Genomic DNA, 21,559 nt, shown 5'->3' with positions numbered 1-21,559 from the left:
ACAGTTGCCTGCCATGATCTTCAAATCATTTAAGGAGAGGAATCATGCCTTGTCGTATAAAGGGGGTTCCTCTGCTGGCAAAGAATGGAAGAAGACTTCTAAATCCTGCCCTAAGCATAACTCCTGGGCATCTTCCTTCCAGAGGAGGTTTCAGCCCCAGGTTTCACCTAAATGTACTGTTCCTGCTCAGAAGGGGGCCTCAAAGAAGGGCTCATGACAATCACAGGTGGGAGGCAGGCTATGCCATTTTCTGTCCGTTCGGTGGCAGGATGTTTTGGACCAATGGGTGCTCAAAATTGTGGCAAATGGCTGCACAATAGAGTTCAATCATGTTCCTCCACATACTGTGTCCTGCCGACTTGGGTTCCTGTTGCAGGGGAAAAGAGACTGGCCCTGCTAGATGGGGTCTGGGAGTTGTTGGGGGTGGAGGGGTGGAAGGGGGAATCTGTAGGGTTCCTGTGGCAGAGCACTGAAATGGGGCCTATTCCATCTTGTTTCTGGTTCAGAAAGTATCCACAGCTTTTTGCCCTGTCCTGGATCTAAAGTGGGTCAATTCTTGAGTCAAAGCTATTCATTTTTTAAGCCAGTTTTGGATCCATCCCAGGACATGGTGTTCATTGTGGCACGTTTTCTGACTTTCCGAGGGTCGGTGACATTGTCGGAGAGAAGGTTGGTCAGTCTGCAGGATCAGGTTCTATCTTTATTGGCTCAGGCTGCTCCTTTGGCAGCACAGTGGTTGTGAGCGCAGGTCCACTTGCCGTTGGTTCTGTTCCTGGTCTCTTGGACAAGATTTCATCTGCACTGTCTGGTCAACTGGATTCTCTCCCATTTGTCTCCTGAGACTTAGTTTTAAGCAGCATATTCCAATGGCAGCTCCTTTCTGCTGGAAACTGTTGTAGTGGCTGGAATGGGAACATATGGTCATGGGGATCCCCCTGTCTCCTCTTCGTCTGGTGGTTGTTACAACTGATGCCAGTCTCTCCAGTTGGGGGGGGGGGGGTGGGCTTTGCTAGGGTTGGAGCAGGTTCAGGGGATTTGGTCTCTTCAGTAGTCTCGGAGGTCCTCAAATTGGAGGGAGTTAAAACTGTTCTGGCTCATTTTAAGGGGCTCCTGAGGAGGAAGACGGTGCTGGTCCAAACTGACAATCTGGTGGCAGTCTTACAGCAATGGGCAGGGGGGGGGTACCAGGTCTAGGACTCTGAATTTGATTTGCTCAGTAATTTTCTTGTGGGCTCCGGTTCCTGTTCTGTCCCTCCATGCCCTGTACATTTGGGGAGGTGGGACATTGTCCGGACAGATCTGTTGAGCAGAGAAATTCCATCCTCCAAGGATTTCTCCCTATGCCTGTCTCTGTTCAATCTCCTGGTGCTGTGGTGGGGTCTTCCAGTGATAGACCAGTTTGCTTCTCTGGGGAATGCGATGGTTGGGAGGCTTTGTTCCCGGAGTCAGTGTCCTCTGCTTGGGCAGGGGATGGGTTGACTTGTCCTTGGCTCGGGACTCCTGTATGTCTTCCTGTCCTTTCAGTTGTTTAGGGTGAGAATCCAGAGAGAGGGGGTGCAGGTGACTTTGGTGGCTCCACGTTGGCTCTAGCAAATTGTTTTCCTTTTCTGCAGTTGTTGAAGAGCGGGCCAGAGTGGATTCTTCTGGTGCTACTGTCTCCACTTGTCTTTCCGAGTCCCCCTCTGGGCTCTTTGATGAAATTGCATTTGATGGCATGGAGGTTGAATGGGGGGAGGGGGGGCTTACTGATCTCGGTGTTCCTGAGCACCTGGCCGTGACTTTGCAGGCTTCTTGAAGATTGTCCTCTCTACATTCTTACGCCAAGCATTGGAAGGTCTTTCCTTATTGGTGTTTGAGGAAACAGGTAGATCCTATGGTGGCCTCTCTGTTTTTGACTATTCAGTTGTTACAGGGTAGTGCTAGCCTGGGTTTGTCGGTTGCCAGATTAAGGGTTCAATGGGCAGCAAGTCAGACGTTTGGTGGTCCTTGGCAGAATCGGAAGGATGATGGGGGGCTGATGCCCATGCTTTTTCAGGATCTGTTGAGCTTGTTTCATTGGCCGGTTCTTTCTTTCCCTATTTGGAATCGCCAGTTGATTTTGTATGTGTGACTGACTGGGCCTCCATTTGATCCCCTGAGGGGTGTTGATTTAAAGCTTTTGACTTTCGAGGCTTGCTTTTTGGTAGCCATTAAATCTGCCAGATGCTTGGAGGAGATAGGAGCTTTGTCCTGTAAATTGTCTTTCTGGAAGGTTTCAGGACAGGATTGTTCTTGTTCCAGTTCCACCCTTCATCTCTAAGATCAATTATGATTTCCATTTGAGCTAGGAGGTGGTCCTGCTTTTTGCCCTGAGCTGTCCTCCGATGAGGAGTGCAGATTACACTGATTGGACATGATACGGTATTTGCTGTGCTACTTGGATGTCATAAAATTAGATGGGACGCTTTATTTGTGAATTTTGGTCCTGGTAGGAAAGGGGAGAAGCCTTCTACTGCTACCTTGAGCAGGTGGATACATTCTCTGGTCTTGTTGGCATATGAATTGAAGAGTGTGGTTCCTCCTCCAGGGGTTTAGGGACTTTCCGCGTGGGGTTTGCAGCATCAGTAGCTGAATTGCAGAGGGCGTCTGTGGTGGACATTTTTAGGGTGGTGACTTGGTCCACTCCCTCCATGCTTGTTCGCTGCTATCAGATTGCTCATCTGGAATGTTTGGATAATGTTTTGGTCACAAGGTTTTGTCCTCTGTGAAGGAATAGATGTGTTTCAGTGTATTTCTTCTTTTAGATGCTTTATTAAAGTTTGGGTGTTGCAACTCAGTAGTTTTTCTGTTTTTACTTGCTATGTCCAAATGGTTAATAAGGAAGGCAAGGGAGGGACAGGAGGTAATGTGCCCGCTACCTAATGATAATGGCATTACTCCTAGTCCTACCCCCTTCGCCTTCCTTACAGTTCCTCCCTGGTATGAAACAACTGAGTTTCTGGTTGCTTACGTACGGTGGGTGTGGGCATTGGGGTCTAGGGGAGGCAAGGGGTCTCATTGGTTAATAGAAAAGGCAAGGGTGTAGGACTAGGAGTGATGCCATTATTGGTAAGTAATGTTTGCATTTGTTGAAAGCCAGTAAAGTGTTTCAGTGAGTAAGCTTCCTGTTGAGATCTATGTGCAGCCTACATGTTTCAGGGCTCAATTTCAGCAGATGTTTCTCATTTTTTCTTCATTTTGCCATATATAAATGGTATGCCTTTGACTTGGGTAATACTACGTCGTTTTTTTTCCTCCAGTATATTCAAAATGTGACACACTGATAGGTAGCAAAAGAGATGTTTGATTGCAAGGGAATGTGACGACCTTCTGTTTTTGTAACCCATTCATGAGTATTTTATTTATGAATCTGTAAATCAGATGTGCTGCCAAGGTCAAGTGTAAGCAAACAAGTGATTTCAGAGTATTCAGGCCAGATGTCAATGAAGCACCTATTTAGTGAAGCTGGTGTGACAGAATGCTTATTTATGATTGTGGGGTGAAGGGGGTGCTTGAGGCTACTGCGCTGCTCCAAAGCAACTCTGCATCTCAGACGTGGGCCTCTTGTAGAGCATTGGTGGTGTTTGTCAGGGTGGGCAAAAGGAGAACAAAGGGCTGGTGATATCTTAGAACATCTACCGAGTACTGCACTACACTAGTATTTCAATTAAGTGAACAAGGGAAAAGGGCGTGGGTCAAACAATGGTCTACAACAGTGGTTCCCAACCTTTTGGCTTCTGTGGACCCACACTTTATCATAACTGGAGCCCGGGGACCCCCACTGAACCATTATTGGAATCTGGGGACCCCTCCAACTGAGTCATTACTGAAAGTTGGGGACCTAATCTGTTAATATTATTTAATTTTCTAAGCAATCGTGGACCCCCTGAGGAGACTTTGCGGACCTCCAGGAGTCCCCGGACCATAGGTTTGGAACCACTGGTCTACAAAAGGTCAAAACTTGGTGGCTAATAGGTGATTGTTGCTTATCTAACATTTTGTGTCTCAAAAAGGCCTTATTCGGGTTATGCTTTTTCATGCTAGCTGGTTCTTCCGTAGCATAACATAGCTGTGACCCTTCCCGCCTCTCCTCGCCCCCCCATACACATAACACATACACGTGCACACACACCCTCCCCCCCCCCCCCGCCTGATTATCAGTTGCCATTCTTCGGGTTGAATCCATTACAAACACATAATATTTGACCAATTATGCACACATTGAGAGTTCATACCTTTACTGTGCCATTATGCTTTCTAGAACACGAAAAAACGTGGTGCACCGAAATTCATACTTATAAAGTGTTCCCATGAGTCAGACCCTGTGAATGTTTCATGTTATCCACATTTATCAATCATTTTACAAGAAGGTTTATGTTACAGTATTTTCGAAATATTATTCCCATAATTTATATTCATTGTGTTTATGAGAAATGTGTAGAAATTCATTAAAATCAAAAATGCGTTTGTTAGCTTATCAAGAGTGAAGGCCCAAGTATGTTTTTTTTTTTTTTGCATGTTTTCCTAAGCTGCAGTTGGGATGGTACCAATGAAGTCTATTGTTGCTGTTAGATAAGGGCGCCTGAGAAGATGTTTTACCAATGTCGGAAGGAGTAACATGGAGCTGGTAAATGAACTCCCCTCCACATTCCTGAGAACTGGAATGAACAAAAGTCAAACTGATGCAGATTGGAGGAAATCAGATGTCATTTAGATGTGTCAATCATACAATGTTGTTTCAAAGGACGGTTTTGGATGTGATGTCAGCCCCTGGAAGTTTTAAGTATTGTTTAGTCAGATGCAGATTCAGATTCCTTTTGCTCCTTGATTAGAGTGAACTTCAAAGAGGTACAGACCTCTCTTCCTCCACTAGAGTAAATGGCTTTATGCTGCTGATGTCTCTCTTGACTACAGGGGTTTCTGTAGTGGACATTTTTCTCTGAAATTTGTATAGGCATTAGTCAGGAATGTAGATTAAGTGGTTAGTCGGGAAAGCTTAAGCCTGAATTCAAAGCATCATACGCTTTTTCCTGTTTTCTGTATTGTCACTATTACAACATTGACTTTATTTTTTTTCTTATGCTGAAAAAGTTTGTTGTGCGGCTTTAATTCTCCTTTGGTGATTCTTTACAATTATGGCATGTTTTTGAAACTCATTTATGTAAATTTGAGTCTTTAATGAAGCCCTTTTATGCTTCCAGTTGGTCTCCGACATTGAATGTGCGACCAAATCGGTCTCACTGTAATTAAAGCTAATTACTTTGATGTATATCTCCTTACCTCTGGGAACTCCAAAAGATTCATCGGGCTCAAGAATTTAGAATTGGTGCCAGCCGCCAGAACACATGTAGGGTAAACACTGTCCTCCACTGATATCATTTAATGGACTTGGCAAGCTTGGATTCGTTTTTTAAATTTATTTTTTTTACGTATTCCAGGGCACCGCAAGCTAAAAGGATGGCTGGCTGAAACTAACTGTATTTATTTATTTTTTGAACTACGTTAAATACTTTAGTGATGACCACTGCTGAAACATAGACAACCCGCTTTTCAAACCTGGAAACCACACTAAGGACCTGGCCTTCCATCCATATTTAAGTGGGTAATACAAGCTAACTGAAGGAGAAAGTCTCAAAGTAGGTTGGATGTCTGTGAAGCACAAGTGCTTATTATTTTGGTGTTGTGATTCTCAGTACCATTGCAGTATACTATTTTGTTAGAGTCAATTCGCACTTAATAAAACTCTAACCTTCCTACTGTAGCATTTTTAAACAGGACAGCAAGAATTACTCCTCGTAAGGTAGGTCTGGCCATTGTATTATGATATATATAAGGAAAATTCATCCCCAAACTTACCTACAATTACATATACAAAAATTTAAAAACTGCTTCTGTTTCCGGTTTGCTCCAGCATTAGGTCCTCCATACCAAAATATGGATTGCCAATTGTCACTGTCTAAAGATAATTATTCTGGACTATTTTGTTACCTACTGATATAGCAAAAATCCTAAAATGTTGTGTAAGTATACCTACCATGGCAAGAAACTCATTGTGGCACTTAAACTAGAAAAATAAATATTAGTTTGAGAACCAAGAGACAAATTACCTGCCCATTTGAACTGATAAACACACAACCAGTAGTAGTTACATACTTCATGCTTATAACAGCAGGACCTCCGTCAAAAACGTTTAGCGACTGATCATTGACAAAGCCAGCCCTTGAGCAGGGATGACAGCACATATTCTGGATGAAAGAGGAGGTATATGACTGATGTGGTGTAATAGCATAAAATAAATAAAACACAATTGGTAAAGCCTAATGTAAGAGGGGCGGCAGAGAGGTAGTCACGAACAACACCAAAAGTTAAATGAAGTGGTGATGATTTATTTAAGTAATTGCCAAACAAATAGCCCTACGCCAACCAACATCCTCTTCTCTCCCCGTCAACTGTCGCTCTTCGCTCTGCACATTCCACAAGCCGCTTCTCGAGCAAACACAACATTCTCACCTTCGTATCGTGCCAGAAGCGCACGCATCTACATTCCTAGGATACCACACCTAACAAAGGTAATATATCTACAGGGAGTGCAGAATTATTAGGCAAGTTGTATTTTTGAGGATTAATTTTATTATTGAACAACAACCATGTTCTCAATGAACCCAAAAAACTCATTAATATCAAAGCTGAATATTTTTGGAAGTAGTTTTTAGTTTGTTTTTAGTTTTAGCTATGTTAGGGGGATATCTGTGTGTGCAGGTGACTATTACTGTGCATAATTATTAGGCAACTTAACAAAAAAAAATATATACCCATTTCAATTATTAATTATTACCAGTGAAACCAATATAACATCTCAACATTCACAAATATACATTTCTGACATTCAAAAACAAAACAAAAACAAATCAGTGACCAATATAGCCACCTTTCTTTGCAAGGACACTCAAAAGCCTGCCATCCATGGATTCTGTCAGTGTTTTGATCGGTTCACCATCAACATTGCGTGCAGCAGCAACCACAGCCTCCCAGACACTGTTCAGAGAGGTGTACTGTTTTCCCTCCTTGTAAATCTCACATTTGATGATGGACCACAGGTTCTCAATGGGGTTCAGATCAGGTGAACAAGGAGGTCATGTCATTAGATTTCCTTCTTTTATACCCTTTCTTGCCAGCCACGCTGTGGAGTACTTGGACGCGTGTGATGGAGCATTGTCCTGCATGAAAATCATGTTTTTCTTGAAGGATGCAGACTTCTTCCTGTACCACTGCTTGAAGAAGGTGTCTTCCAGGAACTGGCAGTAGGACTGGGAGTTGAGCTTGACTCCATCCTCAACCCGAAAAGGCCCCACAAGCTCATCTTTGATGATACCAGCCCAAACCAGTACTCCACCTCCACCTTGCTGCTTTCTGAGTCGGACTGGAGCTCTCTGCCCTTTACCAATCCAGCAACGGGCCCATCCATCTGGCCCATCAAGACTCACTCTCATTTCATCAGTCCATAAAACCTTAGAAAAATCAGTCTTGAGATATTTCTTGGCCCAGTCTTGACGTTTCAGCTTGTGTGTCTTGTTCAGTGGTGGTCGTCTTTCAGCCTTTCTTACCTTGGCCATGTCTCTGAGTATTGCACACCTTGTGCTTTTGGGCACTCCAGTGATGTTGCAGCTCTGAAATATGGCCAAACTGGTGGCAAGTGGCATCGTGGCAGCTGCACGCTTGACTTTTCTCAGTTCATGGGCAGTTATTTTGCGCCTTGGTTTTTCCACACGCTTCTTGCGACCCTGTTGACTATTTTGAATGAAACGCTTGATTGTTCGATGATCACGCTTCAGAAGCTTTGCAATTTTAAGAGTGCTGCATCCCTCTGCAAGATATCTCACTATTTTTGACTTTTCTGAGCCTATCAAGTCCTTCTTTTGACCCATTTTGCCAAAGGAAAGGAAGTTGCCTAATAATTATGCACACCTGATATAGGGTGTTGATGTCATTAGACCACACCCCTTCTCATTACAGAGATGCACATCACCTAATATGCTTAATTGGTAGTAGGCTTTCGAGCCTATACAGCTTGGAGTAAGACAACATGCATAAAGAGGATGATGTGGTCAAAATACTCATTTGCCTAATAATTCTGCACTCCCTGTAGTAATGATTGTATAGCTGGTTAAGAAAAGTAGTGGTGCTCAACAAAAGTGTCCATTTTAATTTGCTTTTTACACAATAAAATGAGCTCTTCTATGTAAAAGTCTCATCTCTTTCTTGCCCTTTGAAGTGCCAGACATGTTTGAATTTTTCTTGTCCATAGTATCGAATAACACTGCCTGATATACCTTTCTCTATTGTACAGATTGCTATTATCAAAACAAAATCATATCCCGAATTTTTTATCATGTTAGGTGGGTTTGTAAGAGCATGATCCACACCATAAAGTTGTAAAATGATATTCTTTTTTTTGGAGATAAAATCAAATGACGCATTTTCCATCTGAAGTTTAGTGTTTTCCCTTTGTAAAAGAGTTTACTATTTTTAGAGTAGGTGTACCACAGCCTGACAATATGGTTTGGACCTTCATCCTTTTATAAAAAAATAGCAGAAGTTAAGTCACCCGTATAATCGGATTACTGTAGAAACACATGTTTGTTTAAGCGTATTATTACATTTACTCAAGTACCAAGTCTTCAGTTCTTTGAACCGACCGATTAACATAATTGTGCTAAACCCTAAAATAGTTGTGAAATTACCCTTTTTTTCTGACCTACAATTTAAAATGTTTACCGTGTTTAGGCCTGTTTGATGGGTCTGTATACCTTTCTTTGGGACTAAGGTCCTGGAGGTAGAAACTATTTTGTTTCTACCTGATAAACAGTGAATTACTGTTGTTCCCGATGTCTTTGCTAAATGCAAATAAGAAAGACATTTGGCACCTATTGGTGTTAACATTCTAGCCATTATGATTAACCAAAGTTTAAGAAAAAACACAGTAACTGCTGAGATAAATCAGAAAGAATGTTTTGACGCTCACTCTTAATTCAATAATAACTACCACCGTTCTACTCTTCAGTTCTTCAACAATAGATACCATTTATTAGAACTCAACTTTCTTTATTATAAACAGGAAACGAATAAAATACTTCAGAAAAACAGTATGCAGGTCTACATGGTACTTAGCACAGGATAATGGCTAAGAATCTCAAATAAGCTGAGCTATGAAATCTAATGTGGCTCACAGGTGATTACTTGCACATAGAGAGGCAGACAAAGCGCTCGTCAGACTATCTGACTCAGCCCTCTAATCCCAAGCACAGCTGGCAGAATCAGGATAGAAGTACCTACAGACATGAGGGTCCCGAACTTCTACACCCTTCACCTTTGCTCTAAAGAACCGCTCCAGGTCGCCATCTTGTCTTAACAAGGAAGCGTGCAAAAGGGCCCGTAGACCTCTTGGCATGACTGCCTGTGGTAGTGTTGACACATGGATATCCATTGCATTATTACAGTATATGAGATCCTTTTGTTATTCCTGGGATGTCTGGTTGTGGCCTTGTTTCCAAAACAGGGGCATCAGCCACCATGAGTTGCTGTGAAGTAGAGACTTTTCATGTGACATCTCTGATGTACCCTCAGAAGAGCCACCAAGGGAGTGGGATGGTGTGGTAAGGCTACATGAGAGAGACATCCCCAAAGTGCACTTGCCAGCATTCTGCTGTGCTAGGACACGTTCTAGTTTTGGTGCAGCAGATAGCACACTCGTCGTCTGTAAAAGTTCGTCCCTAACCCTCCTCCAATCCCTCTGTTGTGCTTAGGTTATCCTGTACCTCTTCCTCCTGAAAGGAACTGAATTGGAAGGATACCATTCGCTTAGCCTCCAGGATGTTAAGCAAAATGTTTAAGTCCTGATTACAACTTGCTCGGAATTTTCCACCCCCTGTGTTAATTCCTGTTTGTGTATGTTTTGGAATTCTGAGTTTGGATGGTATTTACTGCATCTGGTGATTACCACGTGCAACAACTATCTCACCCTTAATGAAATTTCGGCAGGTCAAACCTACCAGAATGTAAACTTTTAAAAGTGTATTCGTCGTACCATGTGGATTTTGGGGCCTCAAATACAAAAATGTGCATGTTATTCTAAAAAAAAAAAAAAAACTCGTGATAGGTGTTATTTATTGTGCCTGATTTAACAAAAAAACACGGTATTGTTATTTATCAGGTATGATAAATAGACCTAAATCTGACAAACTTGGAATTAGGGCCGTAATATTTGGGAGTGCTCGGGTTCTGATGAAAACATCATGAATTCTGCTGTGCAGATCGCTCTAACAAATACAGGAATAGCTCCAGAGGTCTGCAGGAAATGCTGTCAGTGTGCGACAGAAGTGCGGTGAATTGAGCATTGAACAAAATGTTCCCTAACGTAACAAGACCTAGTTTCTTGAATCGCGCTGTGGTCTTGGGTTTGGTTGTCAGTGAAAGTAGTGAGTTTCCTATTGGAGAAAGGGCCGGCGAATACAGCAAATCCGTGTCTGTATTTTAACTCCGTCTATTCCAGACCCCTCTTACGCAGACACCGGGATCTATACTTGCAGCTGGCTTGGGATCCGACAAGCACAGCGAGAACATCAGGACAACAGGGTTTGCATTGCTTTTTCCACAAGATAGAGGAGTAAATGGGTGTGTGTGGAGGGGCGGGGCATAGAACCACGAAATGGAGATATAAGGGGTAGAGGATAGAACCAGAAAGTGCTAGTGGGCACAGCGATAATAAAGTTTTAAGTCAAGTGTGGATCCTCTACCCTCTACATAAGGTAATGTGATTGTAGCCCACCCACGTCTGGACTGTTTTCCATCCCTTGCCTGACTGGTCATGAGTGACCACAACTTAATGAAAAACTGTTTAGGCAGAATATTCAGAAACCAGTATAACGGAATAGGAAGAATGGCCATTTGAAAATGGCCATTCTTCCTATTCCGTTATACTGGTTTCTGAATATTCTGCCTAAACAGTTTTTCATTGATGAATCAACGCAATACAGCTAGCCAGGGACAAGGGAGCTGCACCCATCGGTCAACATGTTACCCTGTTTTAGCATATGTCACCCACAGCTATACTTGCGGACTGCTTCTCAATCTGCTAATCCAAAACCCCCAGGTACTTAACCAATGTCTCCCTCTCTAGAGGTAAGGTTGAATTGTTTGGTGCACAGAGACACTGGGAATGTGACCGATTTTCCCCAATGTATTAAAATGCCCGGAAGATGACCAGATCTAGTAGAATCATGGCCAGTGAAACAGAGTTTGACCCCTGGGTCTTTGAGGAAGAGCAAGTTATCATTCGAATACAGTGAGATGAACAGGCAGTGTGATCTGAAATGTAACCACATTTGTGGGTGGGATTGTCAAAGAGTGCACGCCGGTCACACAAGAGAAATGACAAATACAATGGGGGGAAGTGGGCAGCTCTGCCTAGAACCCCTGTTTTTTTTAGAATAGGTCCAGAATAAGTGCGGTTGATTTGAACACGAGTGGTGGACATCTTGTATAGAGGCTTAATCCTGCCAAAGAGACGATCGCCTATTCTTACAAGAGCCACAAACTGAAAGCTTCACATAGTATATCAAGGCTTTAGCAGCATCCAGAGAGATATCCGCTGCATTAAGCTGCACCTGCTGCCGCTGAAAAAAATGCCAGATTATGGGCATTCTTTTTCACCCAGAAGGATGATATTAGGTAGTAGATATAGGTTACAAATAATCTGTTGGATAGAATTTTGGGTAGTATTTTGTTTGTATTCATAAGAGAAAAGGGTCCGTATTCACAATGATTATTTGTTCAGGGAGTTCTATCTTGTATTACAACTTTAATTATTATGATTGCTGATGTTATCCTGTTTATTCCCGGCTGCCCTCTCTCCCAGTCTCGGGACGAATAGGACATTTACAATTGAGTTGTAAGCTTGGGTTGCAATCCTGCACGAATGCATATGTTATTAATGATAATTATTACATTACCGATTTGATATGTTCAGTATAAATCAGACACATGCCTAAAAGTAAACAAATATATATGTTAAGTGTTATTATCCCAAAGATAATTCAATTTATTAGAATCAGTGTTGCAGTGTGCCTCTTAAACACACACTGGCTAGATTGTAACAAAGCTGATAGGTGGAATCCTTGCTGGAATTTCGACCAGTGGTAATCACTCAGGCTTCATCCCAGTCCATCATTTTTGCCCGGTTTGCCATTGCAGGTAGGGATCCGCCACATCAAGTCAGTCGTGTTCCTGCTCCAATAGAAATTGTCCAGCCCAAACGGCCCGAGTGGTGACACATTACTGCGCACTCGAAGCTTCATCACAAAGGTTGACTGGTCATCTTTCAGCTGCATATTGTTAGATTCCAGTATCAAACTGGTGCTGGTGTCATTTTCCCAGATAGTACTACAATGTGCCAATCTGTCAATAATAATGAAGTGATAGTATCACACAATGTGCCTCATTTGCTTTCCGCATAAGTTATTAAACATTGCCACACAATTGGATCCTCATGTGCCTCATAATTTCAGTGGCCCTGGCTAACGCTAACACGATGGTAGGGAATTATATTGCTACTGGTGCCTCTCATGTATGCTTTGTGCTGGCACTGTCGGGAAGGATAGCTGTAGTTATTGAGTACGTCACACGGTGGCGCTGTAAGATATATTTTTGATCGTTCATGTGTCTTAAGCATTTTGGTAATTTTATATCTGTTTTTGAAGTTTCACAAGTCGCCGTTTTTAACACAGGATTCTGGCAGTTAATATATGTCACATGTAAACATTTTAATATTTCACTCTGAAGGCTCCTGCACGTGCCCTATCCCGGCATTATACGATGTTGACAATGTACGCAGCATAATGGTCCTGAAAGTTTGCGATTCTTATAGTTAACATGCAGGTTGCAAGCTGTAGCCGCAGTCTAGTCTCGATTCCACTTCATGCTTCTTTTTTTCACCTCCCTACACTTACGATCTTTTTATCTCACGCATGCAGGTTATGTTTCATCCCTGCTTACTCGCTTCCACTACTTTTCTTTCCTTGCCATTCTCTTCCTCTTGTTCTATCTCTTGCTCTGTGTCAAAGATTGATGACGGCAAATAATCGCGTTCCCCAAAAATGAATGCAGGTCTTCACTGCTTGCAACCGCCGGACGAATAAAGCACTCTGCGGTATCATTCTGACAGTTCCCAAGCAGTTCCGTGAGTTTACATGTATCCCACATATGTTTTTATGCAGGGTGGGAGTCAGGTTGTCCTCGTACTGCTACATTGCCTAATCAGGAGGCGCCCTACACCATGGAGAATATATCTACCCGCCTCACCCTTACTAATCAGTCGAAAGAAAAAACAAATGTGCGCCCTCTTCGAAAGTAAAAGTGGGGCCATACTGAAGGTTGGCAAGTATATGCCGCTTCTCCTTCCACCAGTTATGTTGAAACCAGTGGAATCTCTCATAAGTGAAACTAGAACATTGGAATGTTAAGACCGCAGTTGAAGACATTGGCTGTAGAAAAGCTCCGGGCTTATAATGGCCGGTATAAGCCCGGAGCCTCAACGTTCCAAAGTTTGTCTTCACGTTCTCCCTTTTTGATTTGGAACATTGTACCTTTTTGGAACATTATACCTTTTAGTGGGTGGAATGTTCTAATAGCTGTTTAGCCCTTCTGCCTCGTGCTGTACTGGCTGCTAAAGGACCTCTCCCTCAGTACACGCCATCGGATTCAGGGCCTTTAACAACCGGTATAGCCTTTAGCAGGCCATTATAGTCGGTCATTTACCCTGAAAGAACGAGCTGGGAGTTCCAAGGTAGTGTGATTTCACAGGCACCTGAATCATAAATGTTATTTTGTTAAAGGAATTGGGCTTTTCACATATGTTTACTAACTATCCTAGCAGTTTTTCCAACGTGAGTTTTTGGCCAACTGACCAGAGAAATGGTTCAAAGGCGATCTGATCTGTTGGCTCTTGTGATGCCTTCAACCATCTAAAGAAAGACTCATGAACATGTTGAGTAGCCGAGTCTTTTACGCCTGATTGGTAAAATAGGCTAGCAACAAGCTGCCTCATAGGTGGCGAGGATCGCTTCTTTGCTTAAATTGTAAATGTATAAAACTGACAGAATCCCGACAATCTTAGGAGGTGCTGCACCCAGTCAGCTGCTGGTTGTGCTCACTGCCACCACGGGGCCCGTCCTGATATCTTGTTAAATGGGAAATATTTCTCTATTGCTGGATGAAGGATGATAAACAGTCTTGCTGTGTTGCAAAACCTCCTGTTGTGCTTTTTTGGCTGTGGTCAGTGATTGGTTATGCAGGATTTTTTTTTTTTTTTTTTTTTTTAGCAAAACCAAAAATCAGTGTCAGGGGTTGACATCCAAATGACAAATCACAGCACTCATTAGGAATGTTTTAAGACCGCAGCCTGATGTGTAGTGTGGTGGTATTGGCAAATCCACTGACTTCTGGAGGGGATGTTAGCGGTGGCAGCTAACCTACTGGCTCAATTTCCCCTACCGTACTAGTCTTGTGCTAGTGGAAATTCAGTTGGTGGCATATGTCTAGATTTAGGACCTAATTATGACCTTGGAGGATGGGATACTCCATCATAACCGTGACGGATATCCCGCCCGCCGTTTTACAAGTTCCATGGGATATAATAGAACTTGTAATAAGGCAGATGGCCTATCGGTCACATTTGTGCCTGAGTATACCATTTGGCAAGGTCGTAATCGGGCCCTTAGTATTTTCTCTTGAAATTGAAGATTTTTCTATTACATCAATACTCGTATTCCACCAATACTAATATAAGGCCTGCCCAATGCCGGGTATTAGGAATGCTTAGTAAGCCTCCATTAACGCCTTCATCTTTTCTCTCTTGTAGTCCCAGACGTTGTCCTTGCAAAATGAGCCAGACTCCTCGGAGGCACTCCCTGGAATCTCCTTCGTCGGACTGCTCCAGCTCTGGTGCTGATCCTCTTGACACTTCATCCATGGACGATTTCTGGACCGAGGTGGAGAACATCAACCAGAGCAGCGACTCCGACCCTGAGGATAGCAACTCCCTGGAACCCAAAACTCCTGAAGGTGGGCTTTGAAGAAAGTTACATCTTATGCGGCTAGTTTTTATTCTTTTCCTAGTGGGCCATCCTGTCACACTATGGCCTGTAATTCTTATGATGTGAGTATGTACCTTTTCCAGTCTGCTGCTTTCTGCAAAGAAAACCTTGCAGTTTGTTCTGCCCCACAATCCAGCATTTACTCCACGGCAACCTGGTGCTCTTCAGAGATGTGCAAATATTTATTCAGAATGACAGTGGCAGCTCACAACACGTAAAAATGAGATTTTGGGAACTTGCACTGTAGTTACCAAAGTGACTGCCATGTCCCTGAGCACAGGTGAAGGTGAAACCAAACCATGCGCTCTGCAGTCTTTTAGAGGAAATAATATTTGCGTACCTCTCACAGATCAGAGCACTTGATATCTGAACAAAAACTGACAACTATCCCATTACCAAACCGATCAGACTTTACATTGCTACCCAAAAAGAAAGTTCCATTTACACATATCTCATAGACCAGAGCTGACACTGTTTTTACTAGAGGGTGTGATATTTACACGCAAACCAGATCTCTTACTGGGCTATTTGTGGAGGGATTTCCAGTTATACATCTCTGTCAGACCAAAGCAGACTCTGCTTCGTAAAGGAATTGACATTTGTATAGCTCTTGTCAACCACAGCTCACACAGTGATCTGGAGAGGAAGGGAGATCTATCAACACCCTTCTCACATACTGTTATCTGCCGAGGACGGACTGTGGGTGAGTGAACGGCTGCATTTGTAACACATTAGAAGTTACATCTATATATACTTGCCACAGATCAGAGATCTCCCTTTGTGACAAATGGAATGGAATTGACAACTATGTGCCTCTTTAACAATAAATCTGTAGTCAATCATCTGCATATTACGTAGGTCAGCATCTATCTTTTAAAACGCAGCCAAACACCAAATTATTTTGTTTTTGTGCAAGATATTTTCCAAACTGCCCTTTCACAGATGTGCTATCTAACATTTTATATGGCACGCTGGTCCACGCTATGAACATGAAACATTACCTACCAGAAGCACATATAATCAGTGCTCCCTGTGTGTGTGTGTGTGTGTGTGTGTGTGTGTGTGTGTGTGTATATATATATATATATATATATATATATAGCGAGAGAGAGAACTTTAAAATTGTATAAATTATGTTGTGGGCAAAATAGGAGTTATTCTTGCTAACCCCTGACAATGTATGCCATCAGTCATGACCATAAACACTAGATATTTTTGAGGCAAATCTTCCCTCCAGAAAACATGAAGGACTCTATTTCAGTTTCTTACATTAACTATTAAAAATTCAGAAGAATTAAAAATATCCTAATTTTTAAATCGATTCTTAGGTTTTCAGAAGAGGCCATCAGGATTCGATTATATCCGGCTTTCAGATTCAAACTGTTAAAGCCATTTCTGACTACTATCTATCACACACTTGCTTTCTTCGCAGGTTGCCAGATCACACAGTGTTTCTAGTCCTGATCCTCCCTTTCTGTATCTTAACAATGAAATAACCATGTGTTTAAAAAATAATAGCTACAAAGCTACTTATTTACTGCTTCAGTACAGAACATAATAAGCTTCAGTAAAGAACATCATAAGCAAATATAAAGTCTAAATGGTTCATTTGACGTGCACCTTTACTACAGTTCCCAGAATGCACCAGGCTGTGAAATGAAAGACCAGTGCTGGAAACATGGTGTGTTATTGACATTGAGTGATTTAGCAAACCTACATACAATCCTTAATTTTGCTAAGTTCCTTCTATTTTTATTCAGGGGCCTAATACACAGCTGACAACGTCAACACAGCTCAGTTAGTGAATGCAAACTCCCATTTTCCAGTGCACAGAAGTACATTGTGATTTGTACTGGCCATTGCAAGTTAAAATTCAAATATTGCTAACCCTTGCAATTTGCAAGATAACATGGTGGCCAAGTGGTGTTCTCCCATAGCAGCTCAAACTGATATGTATTGTTGCAAAGCATGGAATGGCTACCACCTGCTGAGTGCGAGCGATAACCATTTGCAAAGTGTAAGTTGTCAACATTTGGCAGGTGAGAGAGAGAGTGCGTGTGTGTGTGTATAAAATGGACAGGCGCCACAATGGATCCAGATTGCAAAAATTGACATATATAGTTCACGATCCTAGCACTTTATTATTTTCATATTTTTATAGTGATTACTGCTTCATTAATATCAATGAGATGTGAGACCTATTGAGAAGTCTCATTGAACTGCAAAGGATTTGAAGGTTCCACGAAGCGCAAGGCGCGAGCCTGGTTGTGGTTCCGTACAAACCATAGAGCTGCGTCAGCCTCTTTGTGTGCGAGACCCAATATTTGCTACAGTGTTTTTAGTGCACGAGGTTGCACTATCCACACAAATACACTCTCGCAAGTGTAGTCTAGAATAGTGGATATCTTTAACCCTATGCTCCAGCTAACTTGGTTGATTCCTCCTGTCACAAATAACATTCTTAGGTTTTGCTATTCAGAAGGATCCAGGCTTGGAAATTCGACTTGTTAGTTTATTATTTTGTTACCAGATTTCTCTCTTGTTAACGATTCTGAAGAAAAGATTACCGAATTTGTGAAAGGTCACTTTAAATTAAAAATACTTCCATAGTGCAGTAAGATGCTGCCCCTTTCTAACTCTTGTTGATAATATTTCCTCATGTTATTGATTGTCTTTCACTTGCTTGATTACAAAGATTATCACACTAATATATTTTTCAAGTTATGGGTGTCAGGCTGTGTCTTTTCTCTCTAAAAGAGAATAATGTCTATGGGGAAAAAAAAAAAAAAAATGCCAATTTAGATCTATAAATTTTGCTTTGAAATGTCTCCCCTGAGTTCGCACGATATTCGGCCTTCGGCACCCTTCAAATGGCTTTCCTTGTTTATTCACTCCATGGACACAATTGCTTAATAAAAAACATAATATAATTATTAATAAATCATTTTAGAGGCCCGTCCCTTTTCTTGAGGACCTCTCAGCAGAGCTATTGAATGTCTGGGTTCTTGATTATAAAGAGTCACTTTCTTGATGCCACCTCCTGGCCCTTTCATCCACCCCCTACACTTAGTATATTTATCTCACTGTTGCAGATCTAGTCCAGCCATGCGTTCTCCTTTTGTCACTGTGTTCTTCTGTTTCTCCCTATCTCGTTTTTCCCATTTCTTCCTTTCAGTTTCCTGATCTTGGTCAAAATTAGATGATGAAAAATAATTAATGAGGCTGGTACACATCGACCACCACCACCACACATTAATCATCGATTCCTAATTAAAATATGCCTAATACTCTTCTCATGCCTCACCACCCCTCTATTGTAGGTCACCTCCTTTTAAATTCTGCCAAATACGCCTTGTTCACTCCTTTAATCCTGCTGACTTGATCAAGATACTATGGGCATACAGTCGCAGCTTGCTTCCCTAATGAGGGGGGCCGGTGTGACGCGCTGGAGGCAGGGAGCGGGTTTTAAAATTAATTTAAAAAATAAATAAAAAAAAAAACGTACCTGCTCCTTGCACGCCGCATTCCCTGGAGACTTTCTTATCCTATGTATTGAATGTCATCACCTCTTACAACCATAGCAATGTGTCTACTCTAATTTAATCCTCTTTCACCTCTTAACCTAATTTGACTCTGTCAGCCACTCTGTGACACGTGTTTACCAATCCTCCTTATTCACTCCCAGCTCAGAACTTGGCTGACTTTCTTTACAGGTGTGAAGTTTCTCCTCTTCTGTCTCTTGGCACTTCTTGCTCTCACCGCTAACATCTTTGAAGTCCCCTCTTAATACCATTATCTCCTTTGATTTTCCATCCCATTTAGGTGCTAATGACAGACAAAATGTTCTTCTCTTTCACCTCTTTTCTTACAATTTGCAGTTGGAATTTTTGGGGCTGTTTTTCAGCAGTATAACTGGATGGTTCTTCACTCTCCTTCGTGGTCCACTCTTCTACAACTGAGATAAACTTCTCCCTATTTCCTTTGTACGAACAAACTCCTGAAACAAAAATTCTATTGACTAGGTACATCAGACACTGTTTGATAGCTCAGAGTCATCTGTGGATTTTAGTGCGGTCAATCAAGGCATGTTTTTGGGCCACTGTTTGCAAAAGGTGAATTGTATTGCCCATTTTCTACTAATCCAAGGCCAAATGGTGCCAAAGACCTTTTCAGAACCCGGTTTATAAAAAAAAAAAAACAATCGAAATATGTCACTTGAAAGTCCCAAAGAAATCTTAAAATGACACTGCGAAGAGATAGAATCAGACCGAGAGGTATTCAGAGAGATTGGGAGAGGCTGAAGTGCAGAAAGGCAGGAAAGAGAGCGAGTGCACGTCCTTTCCCTGGGATCCCTTTCGAAGACTGGAACCCTGGGCAATCACACACATTGCCAATGCTTTAAACCTTTCTGGTTTGATTTCATCTTAATGTAGGGGTGTTTTCTGTATTTGTGATCGCTGTCAGGCCCCAAGTTATAAACAGATGGATTCGGCGCAGTGCCCGTACCACTTTCAGACCACCAAATCACTCATTAACACTCCGGCGAGGACTACGTTTGATTGCTGTAATAGCATCCTACTTGGCGTCCCACACTACTACTCCTCCCATTGAACAAGACTGAATTCAAATTCATCCAGCTGACCAGAAGTACGCACTGTCTTTCTATCAGGTCAAGCAGAGATCCTCCATTTTGTGAAGCAAGGCAGACAAAGACCCCCTTCAAGCCCATTTTGTGCACCCAATCATGTGTACTGTCTTAACATCACGACTCCCCTCCCCGTGTATGTAACTTGTACATATTGTTTATTTTGGCTTAGTAAAGTGTATTTGAACAACTTGTTATGAGACGTCTCGATATTAATGTCCATGTCATTTTCACATGCTCCGCTGCCCTTGGAGGCGCAGCGAGGCCTTATCCCTTAAGGGTCCCTTCAAACCTTAAGACGACTCCCATTCAGGCCAAGGTAAATGAATATTTGAGAGACTTACGGGTCTCTCATTCCTCTGCCGGTGGGGCAGCATCATTGTGCGTTATGCCCCAGCACTTAACCCACCGTTCCTTAATCATGACCTCTTTACGTTTCCACCCAATCAGCACCATTGTCTACTACCGCTTTTTAACTTTACGAAGTTTTTCTTTTCTAAATGTGCTTGAGTACCTCAATAAATGAGATAGATCAGTAACTCCGCCTCCCACTAGGGCTAGACTCGCCCCACCCTAAAATACTTCCGATACACATACCTTAGTAAATCAATTTTATCAGTTTATACCACGAGATGGCAGCATTTTCTAGGTATTCTAATTCGCTCTAACTGAGGGAAAAGGGTTCTCTCAAATAGATTCCTTGCACGAGCATGCTTCTTTGTTGTTTTTGCGTATACTCTTTAATTTCCAACAGCGTCTGGAAATCGAGCTTTCACGCAACAACCCCTGCAGGTAGCCGAAGGTTAGAAGTGCAAACAGAAGGACGTTGAGAGGACCTTTTCACACCGGAAACATCTGTCCATCATGTGAATAAACGTCTATAGTGATCAGAGAGATTACTGAAGACCAATTTATGAAATGTTCCAGTAATGCCTAAAGGTCTGCGCAGATACTAGAAGTCCCTTTCTTCTACAGCAGCCGATGCATTTGTGGACATATGTGAAAAAGGAGTATAAGTACACCGGTTGCACAGCTTTATTTGGGCACCCGCCAATGGTGGTAATTCCTGCTTGGGCAGCCCTACTACTGAGGGCAGTTCTAGGCACTACAGCTAAAGATCTAGCGTGCTGGTTCAACGCTGGTAGATGTAACTCTGATTTCTAGCACTTTCCCACTCTGGCTTTTGTAAAAGAAATCACTTTAACACCAAACATCAGACATTAAGTAAAACACGCCGAATAATTTGACCCATTACAGATTCATAATTCCGAGAGTTCTTATAATACGTTAGAGGCCGTTAATCTTACATTTGCACATGCATTTTCTTCCTAGACCTTAGCCCTAAAGACACAATCGTTCTAGGGAAGGATTCTTTTAATTACAGTGAAAATGTGAGGAAGGGCTATCCTCGATGAAGCCTTTCTTTCAAAGCGACAGGTTGAAGATGCGCACAGGTGTGAAGGCAGACTAGGTCTGGAGCGCCGGGCGTTCATTATACAGTGTTTGAAGACATCGTCTATCGACTGCGTGAGAGTTTCTCATTGCACCTTGTCAAAGGGAATAGGCCTTGTACCTCTGTGTCTGTTACATACCCAATATAGGCTGTCCCTTTAGAACACTAGTATCTAAGTTTGTGTGGATCTGTCATGTGAGCAGAGTGGCCTGAAAGGTATACATGGGTCCCCGTGTTATTTCATAGTCATGTCCGGTATGCCCTACCCTTAGTTTTTGCTGTCAAATTTGGTGA

The 21,559-nt window shown here is 42.3% G+C and overlaps 1 protein-coding gene across 3 annotated transcripts in view; it reads left to right on the top strand.

Moving 5' to 3' along the window:
• ARHGAP40 (Rho GTPase activating protein 40) overlaps window positions 1-21,559 on the top strand; it is a 165,998-nt gene that overhangs the window by 52,950 nt on the left and 91,489 nt on the right. For all 3 annotated transcript variants that reach the window (XM_069243775.1, XM_069243777.1, XM_069243776.1), the window contains exon 2: window positions 14,933-15,135. In XM_069243775.1, coding sequence (XP_069099876.1) covers window positions 14,933-15,135 — 203 coding nt within the window. The remainder of the gene's footprint in view (window positions 1-14,932; window positions 15,136-21,559) is intronic.

The sequence above is a fragment of the Pleurodeles waltl genome, chromosome 7, assembly GCF_031143425.1.
Source record: "Pleurodeles waltl isolate 20211129_DDA chromosome 7, aPleWal1.hap1.20221129, whole genome shotgun sequence".
Lineage (NCBI taxonomy): Eukaryota > Metazoa > Chordata > Amphibia > Caudata > Salamandridae > Pleurodeles > Pleurodeles waltl.
The sequence above is the reverse complement of the archived record's forward strand: the minus strand, read 5'-3'. Positions and strand labels throughout refer to the sequence as shown.